We start from the raw sequence: 22107 nt of genomic DNA on the forward strand, positions 1-22107 counted from the left end.
TGAAACGCGTCGATTTTTACAAAGCTCATCGGTCTGAAAAGCGAGGTGTGCTGTGATTGGCCAGCTATCCAGTGCGTTGTGATTGGCCGAATACCTCAAGCGTGTGACGGAAATGTTACGCCCCTCACCATACTGGTCGCACCGCGTAAACATAAAACCATGTCTGCATTTGTGATTGGAGAAATGACAAACAACAAGTGCTACTCTACACTGCTCAAAACTCGCGTGTGAATCATCAGTGGCAAATTCTTTAAATATGAAAAACGTACTTACAGTCTGTGAGTCAGAACAGCCGGCATTGTAGTCTACTCCTCCAGGATCAGAAAACAGTCCTCCATAAAATGCATTGCACACATCTGATATTTGGGTTGGACTGTTTCGGAACCGGGGTTGCAAATACAACTAACCACTGATTTCTAGTCCTCTTTTGGAAGGCCAAACAAAGAAGTTTCGCTTTCACAATTAAACACAGCGTGACACACGGCGGGCTAGAGTGAGCGGAGGCCACCTTGAGTGAGCGGTGGCGGGCTTGCGGTAACCACATGTGACGACCCCGGGCTAGACTCTGCTTCGTCCATGGTGAAAGCCGATCCGGCGATCCACAGCGCGAAGTTGATGTATTTCCTCAGCGACCAGCACGGATCAGCTCTAGGCATGAAGAGCTTGTAACAATCCAAAGATAAAGGAAAAATTGAAATCGCATCATATGACCCCTTTAAATGAATGCAATTGTCTGATGAAGTGTTTTATTGACACAATGTTTGTTTTCATATGAAAAAGTAACATACTTGAAGGAGAAATTATTTTTAACTCTAGGCCCAAATTACATGTTTTCATGGTCCCAGTTAAGCCAAAAATGTAAACTTTCTAAAATTTTCACTATCAATAACGATACCTCGACTTTGATACTGGTTCCTGATTTTTTCAAACTCTTAAACCCCTTAACTCTAGGCCCAAATTACATGTTTTCATGGTCCCAGTTAACCCGAAAATGTATGTAAACATTAAAATTCGATACTGCTCGATACAGCACAAAGGTAATCCATATGGTTCTAGTTAATAAAATAATACCAATAATAACAAAAGCTGACTTGTTCCACACCTGAATTGCCATGCTTATCTGCTGTAGATCTCCACAGTCTTTCCACACAGCCTGAAACCAAAAAAAATTGTTTTAATACTTTGTATTACATTCACACATTACAGCCTATGTTCCACTGAGACAATGATCTGGAAGCTGAGCAGGAAAGGTTAACAGTGATGTTTTGGTCCGCCATGTGATATTAGCTACATTTATAGAAAGTAAATTTATATTATTTACTTTGACTTAGCTGCATGATATTACTACCTGGGGTTGTAACTGTCCAGGATAGATGCAATTTTCATAATCAACAATCCAATATGTAACGGCAGTTTACTCAGCCTCAGGCCTTAAGATGTGTGTTTCATTCCTCATCAGAACACAAATATTATATCAATTATTACTTATAAGATTAACATATGCAATACATGCATAATATAAGTGTAGGTGAGCAAATGCGCCCAGAATGTGAATGCAAACGCTTTTTAATTGCAAGTTAAGCGTTTTCCCATAGAAAACCATTACAAAACGCTGAACGCATTAATATAGTGACAATGGAGGACCAAATTCTGTATACTTAATAAAATATACTATGTACATGTACAGGAGAACATGAAAGGGGGAAAAAGCGCCTACCTTGCGATTTACCATGTTGCGTTCATACTCATAATAAATAAGGTGTAACTGGATTCACTCTCAACACTGCTTTGATAGTTAGCCACGTTAAGCATTTCAAAATGTCCCGCCGTTTAAGAGTTTGAAAAACTGGTGGGTACTTCCAGATGAGCAAAGACTTTATATACACTCGAAACAAAACAGTTTATTAAATCTTGTTTTGAGTCTTTTGAGGTCAACTGATCTTTCTTATAAACGTGCTGCAGTTTTCAGTGTTTTGCCCTTCAGCTCTCAATGCCAGTTATGTGTCTGAACTGAACACCATTTAGAAATGCTAATTTTAGCTTCTAAACTACACTTAAAAACACAAATGTGCAGTGCAGCCACACTATATAAAATATGCTGTATGAAAGACTTACCTCAGTCTGTTGGCATGTCTGCTGTACTATCGTCAGAATTTGTTGTAGTTGGCGAAACAGTCTCACTAAAGAAAGAGCACATACAGGTGCATCTCAATAAATTAGAATGTCGTGGAATAGTTAATTTATTTCAGTAATTCAACTCAAATTGTGAAACTCGTGTATTAAACTCACACATTTCCAAATGTACAGCCTGAAATAAATTCAAATCATCCGCGTTTCCATCGCTGTTGTGTTGTGATGTTACGTTCGTGAATGAATCGTTCTTTTTGAACAAATCTTTTAGGTGAACCAATCGTTCTCGTTATCCATTGACTCATATTTCTCGTTCACTGAAATTACTCCCTCCATAGAAGCTATTAGCAGCGCATGCACAGCTCGGTGAACCGGGTAGCTCTGTGGACTGTTTCATCCTGTCAAAGAATGACTAAACCTCGAGCCAATAGCCTTCGAGTATGAGATGTGACGGAGCATGTGATTTGTTGAATGTAGTGAACGAATACGCCCTTCACTGAACAAGATTAATTTGAGTCTGAACGAGATCGAGAGATCTTCTCGTTCAGGATCGAAATGACCGAACTGGTACATGTCGTTCGTGAACGAGTTGAATTAACTGGTACATGTCGTTCGCGAACGAGTTGAATGAACTGGTACATGTCGTTCGCGAACGAGTTGAATGAACTGGTACTTCTCGTTCGTGAATGAAATGACCAAACTGGTACATGTCGTTCGCGAACGAGTTGAATGAACTGGTACATGTCGTTCGTGAACGAGTTGAATGAACTGGTACATCTCGTTCGCGAACGAGTTGAATGAACTGGTACATATCTCGTTCGTGAACGAAATGAATGAGATTGTACCGGGTCAGTCGGCCATTTAGCATGTGAGTCAATCTCAATCAGCCATCAGCAGAAAGCGGATGCAAAGCGCAGTTATAGGTACTGTGCACATACGCTTGTTTATATAGTCATATTTAACATACAGAACATAACTCCACGTTTAATCCCCGATTTATGAATGTGTAAATGTCTGACCAAACAATTAAAATGTTAATTATACAAGAAAACCTTGTGCTTTGGTCATCTGAACAACTTATTTAGACTTTGTTTATTTAATGAGTAGATTATGCACACATTTGAATAAAGCCAAATCAGTTTTTTGTAACAAGTAAATACATTTGTTGACTTAAGACATAGCACATAAGACTTTTTCTCCACCTGCTGGCGTATTTATGTAATATGAAGAAATGGTCACTGAACGAATCGGTGAACGAATCTGAACGAATCATTTTGGTGAACAACCTGAAAATTAACGAATCTCTTGAAAGAATCAAAATTTCCACCACTAATGTTGTGTCGTACGGTACAGAAACAGCTCAGCCAACCATCGTGGGCGGAGCTAAATTGGTGGCAAATTTGAATCTGCGTCATCAAGCCCGGGCACACAAACACAAACACACACACACACACACTACACTAACCTTACCCTAAACCTACCATCACGGAAAACAAATAATTAGCCAAATAATGATTAAAATTTGCATTTATTTGCAAGACAAGGTTAAAAGAGTAGTAAAAGAAACAATGCATAATTTACAGTACATGCACTGTACAAATACTATTATTTGACCTTCACAAATCATCACTGTAATGCTCACATGATTAACGATCTTCAATGGTAGGCTAATAATAACACTTTTACTGAATGATTTGTGGTTAAAAAAAAATTACAGGAATAATCTTTAAATATTAAATAACATTTTATGTAAAATTACACATTACTCTGTGAAAATACAGAAAATTTCCATTTAAAAAACATAAAATTTATGTAATACCGAAATACAAGCAATTATCTGTAAATTTAATGGTGGAACTTTAAAGTACAGAAAATATATACAACAGGTATTTCACTGTATAATGAAAAAAAAGGGGAAATTCTTAAAAAAAAAATAAAAAAACAGAAAATTCCTGTAAAATAACTTTTTTTTTTTTTTTTTTTTACAGTGTACAACATTCTACTAAATATCCATCAAATGTATAGGTAAAGTTGCTTATCAGTCCATCTTGAGAAATAACAACTGTCTGTCTTTAGCTGTTCCAGATTCAACTGCTGCTGCTGTTGCTGTTGCTGCTGCTGTTGTTGTTCTGCTGGTTGCAGTTGCTTGTGCGATTTACTGTCACTGCAGGAGACCAAGACAAAATGGCAAGTATTGCATACAGCTGATTCGGCAAGCTGGAATGAGATTTATTGTGCCAAAAAAGTATGTATATTTGTGTAAGTATGTATTTTTATACTAACTGACCAAAGTACACTTTTATTGTTATTGTTCAAACAGGAAATAGGACACACCACAATGATCAGGATCAGGTGAGATACTATGAGCACAAAATCTGCCTGTAAACACCTACAGATTTTAAACAGACTGGCATCTTTGAGAACTGTTAAGGCTCCAATAAACTTCAAGCAAAATCAAAGAACTAAATGGTGTGATGTAATTTTGAACAAAATTAGGCCAAACCAAAGTTTGTTTTATTGGAGTTTGAAACCGCTTGCTTTTAACTACCATTGGCATGTGGCGATTACACAATTGCTAGGTGTGGCTCTGGGGATTCACCTTCTTTGACTTGAAAATCTTCTCCAGTTCATTTATTTTGTTCAGTCCCTCGAGATCAGACGTCCATAAGTAAAAACATGAATACTCTGGGGAGCTTCTTTATAGAAACTGTAGCGACAACGACACAGTAAAGCTACTTGCTTTAAAGCCCTATGCTATATAAATAAATGTGACATGACTGGAGTGCCAAATTGAAGCTCATGGAAACATTTATACATCACTATGACAAGATGCTTTCTTAACTGCTGTTTTCTCAGCACTGTTATTTTGTTGTGTGTTTATTTTGCTATTGAGAGGAAAGTGCACAGCACATATTTACGTTCATCTTAACGCTGCTCTCAGCAATGCAGGTGGCGTCTGAATGTTTGCAAACTGTATATCGCTGGTCACGTATTTCAAACGTTTTACCCCTAAATTGAAAAAAAATGTGTAACTGTTTGTTTGTGTAACTGAATCATCAATTTTTTCCACAATAATTTGTCTTACCTTCTGTGAATCTGTGTTCTTTCAGGAGAATGGTGAAGAAGGATTGCTCTTTACTCAGACTGAGACTCTGCAAATGGTGTTTGCTGATGGGGCATCCCTTAATCAGAATGGGACTCATGGTAGGCTAATAATAACACTTTTACTGAATGATTTGTGGTTAAAAAAAAATTACAGGAATAATCTTTAAATATTAAATAACATTTTATGTAAAATTACACATTACTCTGTGAAAATACAGAAAATTTCCATTTAAAAAACATAAAATTTATGTAATACCGAAATACAAGCAATTATCTGTAAATTTAATGGTGGAACTTTAAAGTACAGAAAATATATACAACAGGTATTTCACTGTATAATGAAAAAAAAGGGGAAATTCTTAAAAAAAAAATAAAAAAACAGAAAATTCCTGTAAAATAACTTTTTTTTTTTTTTTTTTTTACAGTGTACAACATTCTACTAAATATCCATCAAATGTATAGGTAAAGTTGCTTATCAGTCCATCTTGAGAAATAACAACTGTCTGTCTTTAGCTGTTCCAGATTCAACTGCTGCTGCTGTTGCTGTTGCTGCTGCTGTTGTTGTTCTGCTGGTTGCAGTTGCTTGTGCGATTTACTGTCACTGCAGGAGACCAAGACAAAATGGCAAGTATTGCATACAGCTGATTCGGCAAGCTGGAATGAGATTTATTGTGCCAAAAAAGTATGTATATTTGTGTAAGTATGTATTTTTATACTAACTGACCAAAGTACACTTTTATTGTTATTGTTCAAACAGGAAATAGGACACACCACAATGATCAGGATCAGGTGAGATACTATGAGCACAAAATCTGCCTGTAAACACCTACAGATTTTAAACAGACTGGCATCTTTGAGAACTGTTAAGGCTCCAATAAACTTCAAGCAAAATCAAAGAACTAAATGGTGTGATGTAATTTTGAACAAAATTAGGCCAAACCAAAGTTTGTTTTATTGGAGTTTGAAACCGCTTGCTTTTAACTACCATTGGCATGTGGCGATTACACAATTGCTAGGTGTGGCTCTGGGGATTCACCTTCTTTGACTTGAAAATCTTCTCCAGTTCATTTATTTTGTTCAGTCCCTCGAGATCAGACGTCCATAAGTAAAAACATGAATACTCTGGGGAGCTTCTTTATAGAAACTGTAGCGACAACGACACAGTAAAGCTACTTGCTTTAAAGCCCTATGCTATATAAATAAATGTGACATGACTGGAGTGCCAAATTGAAGCTCATGGAAACATTTATACATCACTATGACAAGATGCTTTCTTAACTGCTGTTTTCTCAGCACTGTTATTTTGTTGTGTGTTTATTTTGCTATTGAGAGGAAAGTGCACAGCACATATTTACGTTCATCTTAACGCTGCTCTCAGCAATGCAGGTGGCGTCTGAATGTTTGCAAACTGTATATCGCTGGTCACGTATTTCAAACGTTTTACCCCTAAATTGAAAAAAAATGTGTAACTGTTTGTTTGTGTAACTGAATCATCAATTTTTTCCACAATAATTTGTCTTACCTTCTGTGAATCTGTGTTCTTTCAGGAGAATGGTGAAGAAGGATTGCTCTTTACTCAGACTGAGACTCTGCAAATGGTGTTTGCTGATGGGGCATCCCTTAATCAGAATGGGACTCCGCGAATGGGTGCTGCTGGAGGGGCATCCGCTGATCAGACTGAGACCTCGCCGATGGGTGCTGCTGGAGGGGCATCCGCTGATCAGACTGAGACCCCGCCGATGGGCGCTCTTAATCAGAATGGGACTCCGCGAATGGGTGCTGCTGGAGGGGCATCCGCTGATCAGACTGAGACCTCGCCAATGGGTGCTGCTGGAGGGGCATCCGCTGATCAGACTGAGACCTCGCCGATGGGTGCTGCTGGAGGGGCATCCGCTGATCAGACTGAGACCTCGCCGATGGGTGCTGCTGGATGGGCATCCTCCGATCAGGCTGAAACCCCACCGATGGGTGCTGCTGGAGGGGCATCCGCTGATCAGGCTGAAACCCCACCGGTGGGTGCTGCTGGAGGGGCACCCGTTGATCAGGCTGAAATACTACTTAAAATAATCAATTTTTTTGGACATACACTGTAAATTCTAATTAGTAAGCCTTACTCAAAAAAAAACAAAACATGCAAACCAACTGCCTTGAAATAACCAAGTAAAGTGAAATGAGAATAGTATGTTGTACTAACCAAGGTTTAATTAGTGTTGTGAACTTGCTCGCAAGTTCTGGCAACTCAGAATCACTATTTTCAACCACTAAATTATTATTTCAAATGTAGCATATGACAGTCTGGAAGCAAATGGTTGAGGGACAAACCATGTCCCTTTAGAAGACTTAAGCCGCTTTTGTACCACTGAGCCAAACCATTCTTGTTGCTTAACCATTCCATTCTGTGCCGATCTGGCTCAATATGATACGGATATTTTTTAATTTTTCACTGTTGGGCTGATAACAGAGCCCTTTGGAATGCAACACAATTGTGTCAGCCATTGCTTTGGTAATGCAAGAGTTAAGATATGGAACCAGATGTAAATATCGCCCATGCTATTAAGGATGAAATATTTCTTTTAAATGTTACTATTAACTTGTGTTTACTTCACTCAAATAACTCTCTTGGCCAGCTACAGAAAAACTGGTGGCTAGGCAACAGACAAATGACCCATCCTGGGGTGCGTTTCCCAAAAGCAACTATGGTCGCAAGTTCCGTCGTTACCAATAGAACTAACTACCATAGATAGCTAACAATGCTTTTGGGAAACGCACCCCTGAGCAGCGACGTGACTCCAGGCATTCTACAGCACGGTTCAGCATGTTTGACTAAGAATTCCAGATCAAGAATGGTTTGGAATTGTAATGAGTCCACTGGAGGCGAGTTGAAAAGAACCCAAGTGCAGCTTTATTTAAACAAGGTAAAATTCAAATCCAAACAAATGAAGAAAGACTTGACTGGCATGAACAGACTTGACTTGAACTTGACTTGAACAAACTTGACTTGAGCAGACTTAACTTGAACAGACTTGGCATAAACAAGAACTCACCAACAGAGGTACAGGGACAATACTCGATGAGAGACAAATGCAACATGAGGTCTATAAATACCAAACAAAGAGGGTCACATGACACAAATCAACCAATGGGAAACGAGGCACATAACTAAGGCAACTAATCAGAACATGACACACACACTAGGCAAGAATACAAAAGGTGCATTCGACTTCATGCAGCACTGCGCAGACCGATCACAATCTGACTTGAAGCAGTGCATGCCGGTTAGAAATTTTGTCCGACTTGAACCGGCGCCGACGCCACGTCACTGTCACGTGTGGCATCCAAGTACTGCGATAGCGTTTCTAGAGCAGCCGGCTGACTCAGCTGGAGCAGTTTCTTAAGAGCGACTGCAGGAGCGCTGATGACAACACAGCTGTTTCACGATTGGCCAAATTCAACACATGACAACAATGACGTGTGTTTCTAACATCTTCAATTCCAATACTGCTCACAAATCTGTTTTTTAGAACAGTAAAAGCTTTTTTTACTGTAGTCGCAATGTTATATTATAACGTTATATAAAAAACACTGATAAAAGCAAATATACCTCCACTTTATTGGTATTTAAATAGTATATGTTTATGTTGAACTTTATTCTTGAACAGATGGCGCTGTATTAAGCAGTATATAAAAATGGTTTCTGTTGCTCATGAAAAGTTTCTGAAAAGTCTGTGCATTTGACAAATATTGCATGTTATTTACTGTGATAAGAGTATGCAAACACCGTGAGAGCATCACTACCGGGAGCAGAAAGTGTCCGACTTCACGTCTCCGCTTTCAATTACGCCCCGACTGCAAGCGGCTACTCTCGCTGATAGGTCTGCGCGGCGCGGCATGAAGTCGAACACACCTATAAGGATCAAGGGAATCACATGACTAGACAGGAACTATGACTATGACAAAATAACAGACATGAAAACAATGAACATGAAACAAAACCCCAAAAGAGACATGACATTATCAGGCCATGCCTAACCAAGTTCAAGTGGAAATATAACTGGAGCTGCTCCTTACAATTCATAAAACCGTTTGGCCCAAAAGTAGAAAAGTGCCTTTGGATTAAACAGCTCCATTCATATGGAATATGTTTGTCAAAGTGTCAATAAAGAAGTCATTGACACTGTTTATTTTAAAATATTGAAAAACAATTAAGGTAGCGATACACATTTTTAGGGGTTGTAGGGTGTAAAGTGTCCTTTTAACCCTCTGGTGCTCTTTATTTCGGAGTCACACTTGTGGCCTTCACAGTCAAAAGTGACCGGACACCTAAAATTGAACTTTTCCCCCCCAGTAAAATCAATGTAACATATTTTTGTTTAATAATATTTTTTCTTTTGTATTTTGAGAGAATTTCATGGTACTAATTAATATTTATGCAATAATTATGATACATTTTTCCCATTGAAAAAAAATATTTTATTTTTTTTTTCAAATATTTTCTATTACTTTTCAGTTGTGGCAGTATTTCATGTTAAAATAGAGACAATGCCTTTAAAATCCATTTTTTTAGATGGATTAGTGCCAACTGGTGGGAGTAAAATAAGAAAAACATCTGCAATTCCATGTTTTAGCCCATAGATGCCCATATAGCTCTATATAAAAGGCCTATACATTCTCTAATTGTTTTTAGACATAAATATTTATTTTTTATTAAGTTGTGGGTTTGGATATATGTTTAGACATGTTCAAAGACAACTTTTTGTAAAGGTTTAGATTTTTTTTGTTTTGAAATGTTGATTTGAAGCATCAGTTTTTGAATTATTATTACTACAGTCAAACCTGAACACAAAGCAAGCATTTTGTTACACAAAACATTACAATTCTATAAAAATATAACAAAAATGAACAGAAATGTTTTATCAGAGCTTAATCCTTCTGGGTCTGATCTGATTTCAACCTCTTATTTCAGTTTTCTGACTCGTTATGGCTATATGGTTATAGCCATATCAATTCATTTGAATGTGTATAATTGTGTATGTGTGTGTGTTTGTCTGTGAGTGTGTGTGTGTGTGTGTATGTGTATGTGTGTGTGTGTGAGTGTATGTGTCTGTTTTGCACTCTTGATGTTTTAGAGTATAACCCCTTCCTTGCTGTCCACTTTTTTACAGCATTGTAGTTGAATTATTACTTTTATTTTACATATTTGCTGTGTTACAGTCGCACCAGTTCATAGGTGTGTGTGTGTATAAATGTGTGTGTACGCGTGTGTTTGTGAATGGATGTGTTGGTTTTGCACTCTTGATGTTCTAGAGTTTCACCCCATCATTGCTGTGTACTTTTATTCTGCATTGTGGCAGATTTGTATATTGCACACACAAAATTTTAGTTTTTGTCAATTTCCCATTAATTTCCTATGGTCGGTCATTTTTGACCCGATTACCACAAGTGTGACTATTTTTTTACGACCACTTAGCTTGCTCGAATCAATCCCTCAATTTTTTGTGTGTGTTCACAATCACATTCCAAATGCCATAAAAGTCACCAAGTTTCGTACCATTCTGATGAAGCTGTGATTTTTAAAAATTCAAAACAGAATTTTTTTCAGTCAAAAGTGACCGAAGAGCACCAGAGGGTTAAATCTGCAATAAATAATTAAATAAACTGTAAGAATCTATAGTCTGCCCCGACCCAGATTCCACTCCAAAATATATGTTTGGTCATGCTCATTTCCCAAAATGGCTTAATTATTATAGAGAAGAATAAAGTCAACAGTTATGCTGTTTGTAGACCATTTGGGATGATCACATCCTGAGCAAATGGTGACCAATTGTAGAATGAGAATGGGTTGTGGGACACTGAGAATCATCTCATAAAAAGGGGTGTCAGAACTTAATTAACATATACAGACTACAGTTAGGACAGGAGCAACTTCATTTACATTAAGGGTAGTAAACTGTAACTGTATAAAAGGTTTGAACTTAGGATGTTCTGGGTTCATTCTGACTCCGTTGAACCCAAGGTACTACATGTACTGTCACTGCTATGCTGCAATAAACATCTTCATCAAGATCTTTAACGTCCTCATCACTTTTTCTTACAAAACAGTGGTTCCAGGGCCCCGTTTCAATAATGAGGTTCAACCAACTCTGAAACTTGAACTCTGGGTTGATTTACCCTGAAATGGGAACCTCTGAGCTTTCAGTTTCAGAACAACTGAACTAAGTTAGTTCAATCCACTCTGAGTAGGTTGACTTGCACCACAAAAAGCCATGATTAATGGAGCTCCGAAATTATGATTCACCATGGCAACAGCACCTGCCAGAAATATGTCTGCATACTTCTGAGTCAATACATAACTTTAATGCTTAATCACTGTTATAATATCAAAGGTAAAAACTGGCAGACTATAAAGCTTTACTTAGTATTTTTGTCTTGTTGTTTCCAGTCAAAATATATAAAGATTCTTAAATCAAAATGCATTTAAATGACAAAGTATTTAGTCTTTTAAGTGTATTTGTTTTATTTTACAAATGATCTGCTAATGAGGTAAGACAAATAATCTTGTTTCCATTTGCATTAAGATTGTTTTTCTTGTTTTAAGTAAAATGCACTTAATTTAGATTCCAAAATACTCACTAAGAAAAGCATTTTTGTAGCGTGAATAAATAAATGAAATAGGTATTTAAAAATGGCCAACTCTTTAAAAAGAGGGAGGAGACCGAAAGAAACTCTGGTTTTAATGACCAGGTTAGGCTCACAGAGTAAGTTACCATGGTAACTGACTCTGGGTATAAGTTACCTCTCTTTCAGGAACATGCTTTATTTACCCTGCTTTCTTGGGTTTGAGATACCTCAGATTCTGAAACAGAAAACCCAGAGTTTCCCTCATTTCATGGTTAACATACACAGAGTTTTCACTTAATCTCCTTTCTGAAACAGGCCTTGCTGTGGAACAAACAATGGTCTTCTCAAATTTGTCAATAAAGCTCAAGAAGCAGAGTTCCAGATGTCAAAATAAGACTTTATTGAACACAGCAACAAAGCCGAGATGACAGCCGCCGCATCGGTTTGACCCTCCCAGTTTGACCCTCCCAGTTCACATGCTGTATTTGCATATGATATAATGGCCCTTCATCTGGCCCTTATTAAGAATTTAACTGTTCTTAAAGGGTGAATATATTGTATTTTTATAGTTTAACATACTTTTTGCAACATAGTTGCCTGACTTTGTAAAATGTCTAAAAGCAAAAAATGCTGTGTGAATTGTGTATTAGGGATGCAACAATACATACCTTGTTTTTTTAGCCATGTAGTGGCATGTGCACCTTATTTACAAATGATTGGAATTCATTAACATACACATGTTTAACTATCAAATCTGATGTTTATGAAGTGTTTGTGAATCCAGAGGAGAGTTTTCGGGAAGGTCTGTTTTACGGTGAAAATTTGAAAGTGAAAGTGAAGTGTGGCCAAGTATGTTGTCCCATTTCCAGAATTTGTGCTCTGAATTTAACCCATCCAAGTACGTACGTACGTACGTACGTACACACACACACACACACACACATTTACTCATATATATGCAAGTTTCATGAACAAGGTCCACTGAACGCATATTATATGTAGATACATATAAATGTGCTTAAGACTTTAAATGTTTTTATTAGTGGAAAATACTCTTATTTTTATCAATTAAATTTATGAAAGGTTATGTTAAACAGCTAAAAGTAGAAGAATAGTGTGCACATTTTACTCTAGTGATCTTAAAATGTTGTGATTTTTTTTTTCAGTTCTCAGCTTTTGTCAATGGAATAATGAAAGTACACTGAAAAAAAGGTAATATTTTTTAGCTTCAGTGGGTGTGCAGGTGAAAGCTTAAGGCTGACACTCCTGGCTTGCTCAGCAGGTCTCCTTAAAGAGCATATTGCAGGTTAGAGCCCCTAGTGAGTCTATGTATAGAAACAAATAAGGTAGGAACTAGATTATAAATACGCTACTGAGGCTTCTGGAGTTGTTTTTGTGAGAAAATTGTACTTCCGCATCTGAAAAATGCCAAACCGGAAGTGACGTAATGTGGGAGGGAGTGCGATTAAACAATAGGAACACAATGGATCACAATGCCAGTTCGTATGCTGAGGAAATTGTAAATGATCATTCATACTTGTATGACTGACCACAGTCTCACTTGGTTCTTGCTTCAGCATCCCACACCAGCGTTCATTTTAGCATTTGCTGAAAAACAATTAGTTTGATGTGTGTTCAGTTGTTGTGTTATGAACTCACCGTCTGACTTCCACTCTAGATAAAACTGCTTAACAGTGAAATTGGTGGACAGAATCAATCCAGCAAAGCAAAAAACAGTCAGAGAGGAGTTATTGATCAGAGGTCAAACTGGATTCTTACCCATCATGCATCACTGTTAAACTACACTGGGGTGCATTTCCCAAAAGCAACTATGGTCGCAAGTTCCATCGTTACCATCGGAACTTGCGACCATAGTTGGCACCACAGATTGACAGCTAAACACACTACTAAATACACTGAAAATAAGATTTTTTTGCTGCTTTGTTAAAATGAGCATAACAATAAATAAAACCTTTTTTTGTCACAAATCAATCTGATAACTGACTGGACAGTCAGTTTTTCACGGACATTTACACCTCACGCTGCATCCGCAAAGCCCCCAGCATTGTGGATGACCCCACACACCCCTCTCACACACTCTTTACCCTCCTGCCATCTGGTAAAGGGTACCGAAGCATTAGGGCCCTCACGACCAGACTGTGCAACAGTTTCTTCATGCCATCAGATTTCTCAACACTCAGAAACTGGACTGAAGGAACACACACATGCACATATACACACACAACTGAGCATCCTGTTTTTTGTAAGTTTTTTGCACATGTTTATGCTGCTACAATACTTATTATACTGTATATTGGCTGCTACTCTTATGTTTACACTTACACTACTTCAGCTACTTATATTGTACTCTTTGCACTAGTGTCACTATGTTTACTTTTAAACAGAACTGTGTACTGGTCAGCGCTGCACTAGGACTTACTGTGCCCATTGTCTGTCCCAGTAGTCATTGTACTGCCTTGTGCTGTCTGCACATGTTTGTACTTGTACACTTTATGTATTTTTTTATGTAGTCCCTTGTAGTTTTGTGTTGTTCTGTGTTTGTCTTATGTAGCACCTTGGTGAAACATTGTTTCGTTTCACTATGTACTTGTATATGGTTGAAATGACAATTAACTCCACTTGACTTGACTTGACTCGACTTGACTCGACTTGACTAGTGAATCTTAGTTGGGTTTAGGCTGTCGACAACTACAATGAATATGATGTGTGTTTTTGAGAGTATACGAGACAATAAACATTATCCTGGCTAGTATACACTAGAATATCAAATATCAAATATCATTAGAAAATCATAAGAATATCATTGTTTTTATTTATTTGAAGATAGCTTTTTTTTTAAATATTATTTCTATAGTTCTGGTGTGAATGAAGAAAGATGCTAATTGCATATTATACACAGTCAGAGACTGTAAACACTTGGGATGCTTGTCTTTCTCTCTTCTTAAGTTCTGTCTCCCGGGAAAACCGGGATAAAGGTTTAGGCCAAAATCAAGTCCTCAACTACACAATAAATGTTATAGCAATTATATACATTTGACAGACAGTATTACTGTCTGAATAATCAGGGCATGCAGTGCTCTCTTACTCTCTTTTTGGTGTCTGTGAAAGCTATATAATGTATGAATACACCTAGATAATTAATGTCTGTAACCAAAATAATAAAACGGCAAATTATACTAGGCTATATTAATTCAAGAAACATAGCAGCCACCAAAAAAAAAAAAAAGTAAACTGCAACATTAAGAACTGTTTTGCTTAAAAGTCTTCAAATTTTTAGACGAAACGGATTATTATGTACTAACACTATCAAACAGCATTTACACAGCACTTTACAAACAGCGCTAATACAGATTAAAGAACGTGACGTCTCTACGTCTTCGCGCTGCAGTGTGGGAGCCTCCCAAATTACATTTTCACTTTCATTCGTGACACAACGGTTTCTTAATGTACCAGTAAGCTGGATACCAGCCGCTGTAAAACAATAATAAGAAGAAGAAGACACAATGGCTTCGGATTTACTGAAGAGAAAGAACATAGCACTATGTATCAAAATTTGCATTTTTTTTTTAGAAAGCCTAATGAAAATGAAGCTTCTCTTTATTTTGCCCTTATTGTTCTGGTGTTTACTCGACCATGGTAAGACATTTAGGCTTAATATCTTTCTCTCGGTGTTCTAACGATTTGTGCTAGCCGAAAAGGTTAAAACGGTGTTTTCAGTAACAAGTAGCTTACCAAACATGCGATGCTTCGTGGGCTCAACAGAAGCTGTCAGAAAGGCTAGTCTAGTGGGACTGCGTCAGGGATGGTTTGGTCCCAGCCCAGTGGTTTGTCTTCTGGATTAACAGTATTCTGTAAACTGCATTGACGAGGTAAATTGGAAAACACCGTGACAAAAACTTAATTCAGCATCATCCTTTTAGTAATTTATCTTGCTGTTACTAACACTGTGGAAAATAAATATATGTATTATAAATGTTACAATTAGGCTATTATACCTACTAAATATTGGGAAATGTCACTTTTAATTAGGTTGTTTTCGTCGTTTCTATGTGTTTATGATATTTCTTTATGACATTCCATCGTTTATTATTATTATTATTATTATAGCCCTGGCAATAAGGAGCATGATTTTACATGTGACTACCATATTTTAATTTATTCATTTTATTTACAAAACATAGGTGGTGGGGAAATAACTGGACAGAAGGTGCTACCAGCAATGAGCAGGGTTGCCAGGTCTGCAAAGCCAAACCAGCCCAATTCTTATATTTGACAGTAATGCATATCATTTGTATTTTGCAGTCATTTATTTATGTATTTATTTATTTTGTATTTTATTTTATTTTTTATTTTTTGCACGACCATGGCAAGGCATTTATGGAGATATTTTTGTCTGTACTACCTGGTGTTCAATTATTCCTACACAGTTAACACAACCCTTAAGACATTGCTCAGATGTTTTATTTCATGACATTTGTCTGGTTTTTTGTCATTTCATTACATTACAAACATTCTTGTGTGTAATTATTTCTTACGCATCTCATCTCAAGCCTCTGTTAATTCCAAAACATGGAAAAAAAATTAGATGGGGAAAGATGGCAATAATTTACATTCTAGTTTTGCATTGCATTTACACAAATAATTACTTCTGACTGGTCCATCTCTGATGATTGTGCCAGTGTAGTTTACAATCAGTGATAAAAAAAAAAAACGAAATAATATTTTTGTTTGAAATTGACAGCTGTTTGGGGATATATTACATGTTGTATTGTTGTAATGTTGTAAATGTTGTATTTCTGGACCAGTTTTAAAGTTTTATTACATTTTTCCTCCTGAAATCCACCCTTCTGCTAAAGTACCAATAAAGTTCATTTTCTGAGAATTGTATGTAGAAAATAAGAACAATCATAATTTGGCTATAGGGTTTTTCTTTATTTTTAGAAGAGTGGAGTGTATGCAGGAACAGTGGGAAAATAAAATCAGGACATGATTCCAAGTCTTGAACCTGTGTCCCCATAAGTCAACAGGCCTCAACTCTCCTAAACTAGTGCATAGTACACTGCACCATCCATTCTTGTTTGCACTTGTTTGGATATATGTATGTAGCGAAGAGCTACCTGAATTATTAGGGCTAGTAAGGTATCGTAGTGAACCAGGTGTGTCGGTCAGAACACACAGAGGGGAGTATCAGTTTCAACAGCTTTAATGATCATAAAGTATGATAATCAACAGTAGTGAGGGAAGACAGCCTTTACATACACTCCAGTTAGTGGTTGGATGTCAGGATACTGAAAGATGAGCTTGGTTACAGTGAGAGAGGTTTGGGTATTGTGATCAGTCAACGGGCCGCTTTATAGTGCTCAGATGAGATGAATATTCTTAGCTCTGTTCAGTCTCTGTAATGACAGCAGCCGAGCGCATAGAGATGGAGAGGCTGAATCATGAGTAAGTTATTCTTCCAGAGGGAATCAAATGTACCGGCTATCTGCCGTGCAATCTTTACTGCAGTTGGTTTGACTCACGACAGACTGGATGATTATCAACGGACAGGAGCTTGATTGTATGATTGTAGAGATATGCAGGGCATATGAGTACAGGTTTTGTGGATGTGTGTGGTTTATCTGCAAACACAAAGATCAGGAATCTAACATCAGCAATTAGAAGAATGAACTAACATCATTGACATACATTATAGGCTGCTCCCCTCAAGCTGGAATACAATAGTAGTAACACTGAATATAACATCACATTCATTGATATCTACATGATCGATAATAAAGGTATTAACATTGTAACTTTAACTGCAATCGTAGATACATCAGATACAGCACGTGTGCGTTACCATTATCATGTAGCATATCTCGCTTCATAACTGCGTCACAACTAACAAAACAACTATAAACTGAAAACAGTGTAAAGCGATCGTTACCCACTCCTATAGGACGCACACGGCACAAAATACAGTCAAGCTGAGGCTGATAAATTGGTCCTGCACGTCTCTGGTGCTCGTTATGCAGAGAGACCGATCGCTAACTGCCACAGACACAGACTGTCAGCTTCCTCATACTGACATCTGCCCGTAGCGTACCGCTACGTGATGCGCGTCTTTCATAATCAAAGTCTCCAACAGAGTCAATGCGACAGAGCACCATCAGTATCTTTATCGCCTTTTGCACAACAGTTGAGGGGAAAGCCTCGGTGCGTTGCAAAGCTTCATTTTTCCATCACTAGAAGGAAGAAAGATCGTTCTTACTACGGAATGCACGCTTCAAACAAAACAGTCAATGAAGACGAAGAAGAAGATGACGTGTTCTCCCGGCGGCTATTTATACTATAGTCGCACCGGTAGTGACGTCATGAGCTGTCGCCGGCCAACATGTGGTTGGTGTTTTTAAGAGTGGAGTGTATGCAGGAACAGTGGGAAAATAAAATCAGGACATGATTCCAAGTCTTGAACCTGTGTCCCCATAAGTCAACAGGCCTCAACTCTCCTAAACTAGTGCATAGTACACTGCACCATCCATTCTTGTTTGCACTTGTTTGGATATATGTATGTAGCGAAGAGCTACCTGAATTATTAGGGCTAGTAAGGTATCATAGTGAACCAGGTGTGTCGGTCAGAACACACAGAGGGGAGTACCAGTTTCAACAGCTTTAATGATCATAAAGTATGATAATCAACAGTAGTGAGGGAAGACAGCCTTTACATACACTTCAGTTAGTGGTTGGATGTCAGGATACTGAAAGATGAGCTTGGTTACAGTGAGAGAGGTTTGGGTATTGTGATCAGTCAACGGGCCGCTTTATAGTGCTCAGATGAGATGAATATTCTTAGCTCTGTTCAGTCTCTGTAATGACAGCAGCCGAGCGCATAGAGATGGAGAGGCTGAATCATGAGTAAGTTATTCTGTTTATCTGCAAACACAAAGAACAGGAATCTAACATCATTGACATACATTATAGGCTGCTCCCCTCAAGCTGGAATACAATAGTAGAAACACTGAATATAACATCACATTCACTGATATCTACATGATCGATAATAAAGGTATTAACATTGTAACGTTAACTGCAATCGTAGATACATCAGATGCAGCACGTGTGCGTTATCATTATCATGTAGCATTTCTCGCTTCATAACTGCGTCACAACTAGCAAAACAACTATAAACCGAAAAACAGTGTAAAGCGATCGTTACCCACTCCTATAGGACGCACACGGCACAAAATACAGTCAAGCTGAGGCTGATAAATTGGTCCTGCACGTCTCTGGTGCTCGTTATGCAGAGAGACCGATCGCTAACTGCCACAGACACAGCAGCACGTGTGCGTTATCATTATCATGTAGCATTTCTCGCTTCATAACTGCGTCACAACTAACAAAACAACTATAAACCGAAAAACAGTGTAAAGCGATCGTTCCCACCCCCTATAGGACGACCCCGGCACAAATACAGTCAAGCTGAGGCTGATAAATGATAATGAACGTCTCTGGTACTCGTTATGCAGAGAGACCGATCGCTAACTGCCACAGACACAGACTGTCAGCTTCCTCATACTGACATCTGCCCGTAGCGTACCGCTACGTGATGCGCGTCTTTCATAATCAAAGTCTCCAACAGAGTCAATGCGACAGCGCACCATCAGTATCTTTATCGCCTTTTGCACAATGTACAACTTGACAAATTTAATGTTATTTGAACTTATACAATTTAGTTGGAATAACTTTATGAAAGTAAGGTGAACTTCAGTTTTCAGTACCAAAGTTTACGTTCATTCAGTTAAGTTGTATTTACTTACTGACACATGTTATTTTAACTTATAGTTTAATACAGTTTTCAATACCACAATGTGTGTTCATGTAGCCTAATTTGGCTTTTTTGCTTAATTCAACCAGATAAATAATTGTTCTATTTTTATTGTTATTTTATGTAAATTGTAAATAATTATTTTATTTCAAATGTTACAGTCGCGTTTCAGCTGACAACTTTTTCTTTCCCACTTAAATTAATTTCTACTAATAAGTGATCTGATATCAGCCATTGAAACATGTTTAGAGGATGATTAATCAACTCCAAAAACATAATTACCTTCACTTTTTATTAACCAGATTGACTTTATTTCTTTTATAAGTTGTTTCTGAGAATTAACAGAGGTTTAGCTCTAGTCATTTTTTTTTTTTTAAGTTTCATTTAAAGTCACCATTATAGTGAAAAGTGTTTGCTTTAGTTGGGCACTTGACCCTTGGCTTTTATTAAATTACTTAAATTACAAAAAATATATATATATATAATAATAAATAAATAAATAAAATAAAATAAATAAAAAAACGCTATAAGCTATATATATTAATTGGAGTAAAAATGTGTTTTCTTTACCAAGAAAGTGCCGAGATGAAAACCACTATTTTCTGTTTCAAACTTTCACATAGCATCTTTAGGTTATAATAACCGGGGGAGGTTATTATAGCAGGCCCCAAGGCTGCTCTTTGTGTGAGGCCCCCCTTATGCTTTACTGTAGAAATGTTAATGCCATACATGGTCCACATGCTAATAACTAAGCAAGTAAGGTGAACTGGCATACACACACACATCGAGACAGCCAATCCTACAATGTTTCCTCTACATTCCCAGTGTCCTCACAGAATTTTGTGAGACTGTGGTGGGTGACAATTGGTTCCTCTGGGTTCCAAGGGTATGCCCCCCCATAATGATTGATTTCTTAGTCTTAAGTGCTATTTAAGACTATGTGCTATAACTATTTCTTAGTGCTAACAATAAGAGCAGCCATAATCAAATTAAGCTACTTTGCACATTTTTCCAAGTATGATAAAGAGATATAGACAACTACACAACCTATTATAGCCTACATACTAATAACAGCCTAGATATGTTATGTAGCCTAATTTGCGCATATCGTGGAGTCACTCTCAAAAAGCGGGCAACAAAATCGCTTTTGAAAGCGCTTGTGCGTTTTACTTTCGGTTTCGATTTAACAATCATGCGAACTCTCGGTGATACCAGGACTCTAGACGGCGACAATTTTTTGCGAATGTGCGAGTTAAAATTTGACGTGGTCGGTGGTCTCATTTGTGCGAGTGCATGGTCTGCGCTGCTCTAAAGCGTCTGCTCTATACGGCGGGCGTTGCAGAGCCGTGGCACATTGTAGCAGGAGTCAGAATTCACTGATCACGTGAAGAGAGGCGCTTTCAGTGCAAGCGCATCAGGTGTAGAGCCTGGCTTATATTAAAAATTACGCGAATATCGAGGAAACGATTGCGTTTTACTTTTCTTTTTGTTTTCATTTTGAAAAGCTTGTTATCTTTGCTGTTTACCTCACATTAAGCAATGGAGGCTTGCTTTATTTTTATTTATTTTTTTATTTTATTTTATTTATTCCTTAGTGTTTGCTAACCATTCTGTAATTTATTAGTCGATATATAGGCCTAATAATACAACATGTGGTGCATGCCATGCCTCATCTTATTCGTTTTTGTTAATAGACATTATGTAAGCTAGTTTGTCATTGTAGTCTACTGTTTTATTGTTGTGCTTTTTAATTAAAAACTTTTGTTTTAGTCCTAAAAAGTGAAAGGTGTATAGATATAAGCAAAACAGACAATTATATTTTCTTGTAAAACGTGATGACAAGATCTCAAATTCGAAAGTGAAAGCATCCGAAGCCTAGCTTATAACATAGCAAAAGAGGAACACCTGTTCACAAAATTCAAATCACAAATAATACTACTGATGAAAAAGAACATTTTGAATGTTAACCACTTTCGTTACCATATAACTATAAACAGGGTTTGAAATTAACACCCGACAACCCTCCAAATGCGAGTAAAAATCAGCTGTGGCGGGTAATGCTGTCAAATCACTAGCCAATTTGGCGGGTTACTTTTCGTAAGTTATGTTCACTAGGCCTAATTAATTTCTTGGGGAAGGTCATGCAAGCCAAATCTGCGGAGGTTTAGCGCAAATACTGAACTCGTGAGACATCATGACATTATCGAGTATATTGCAAAAACCAAACAAAACACACCTACAGAGGCACGCATACGCGACGTGATGAAATCTGGTTAGACCAACACAGCCTTTAGAGCGCGTGCGCATTTACAGTGCGTTCTTTCACTGCATGAATCAGAATATTAATATGCATTAAGAATGATCACATAATTCAAGATAAGGGGGCAGAAAATTTATATATTTATATCAATTCATATAGTTAATCA

General features: G+C 37.5%; 1 protein-coding gene across 1 annotated transcript in view; it reads left to right on the forward strand.

Moving 5' to 3' along the window:
• Positions 1–22107, forward strand: part of LOC107751413 (uncharacterized) — a 36445-nt gene that overhangs the window by 7183 nt on the left and 7155 nt on the right. Inside the window, exon 2 of the mRNA XM_016567141.1 lies at positions 2493–2505. Coding sequence (XP_016422627.1) covers positions 2493–2505 — 13 coding nt within the window. The remainder of the gene's footprint in view (positions 1–2492; positions 2506–22107) is intronic.

This window comes from Sinocyclocheilus rhinocerous, unplaced genomic scaffold, assembly GCF_001515625.1.
Source record: "Sinocyclocheilus rhinocerous isolate Xijiao unplaced genomic scaffold, SAMN03320098_v1.1 scaffold3124, whole genome shotgun sequence".
Classification (NCBI taxonomy): Eukaryota; Metazoa; Chordata; class Actinopteri; order Cypriniformes; family Cyprinidae; genus Sinocyclocheilus; species Sinocyclocheilus rhinocerous.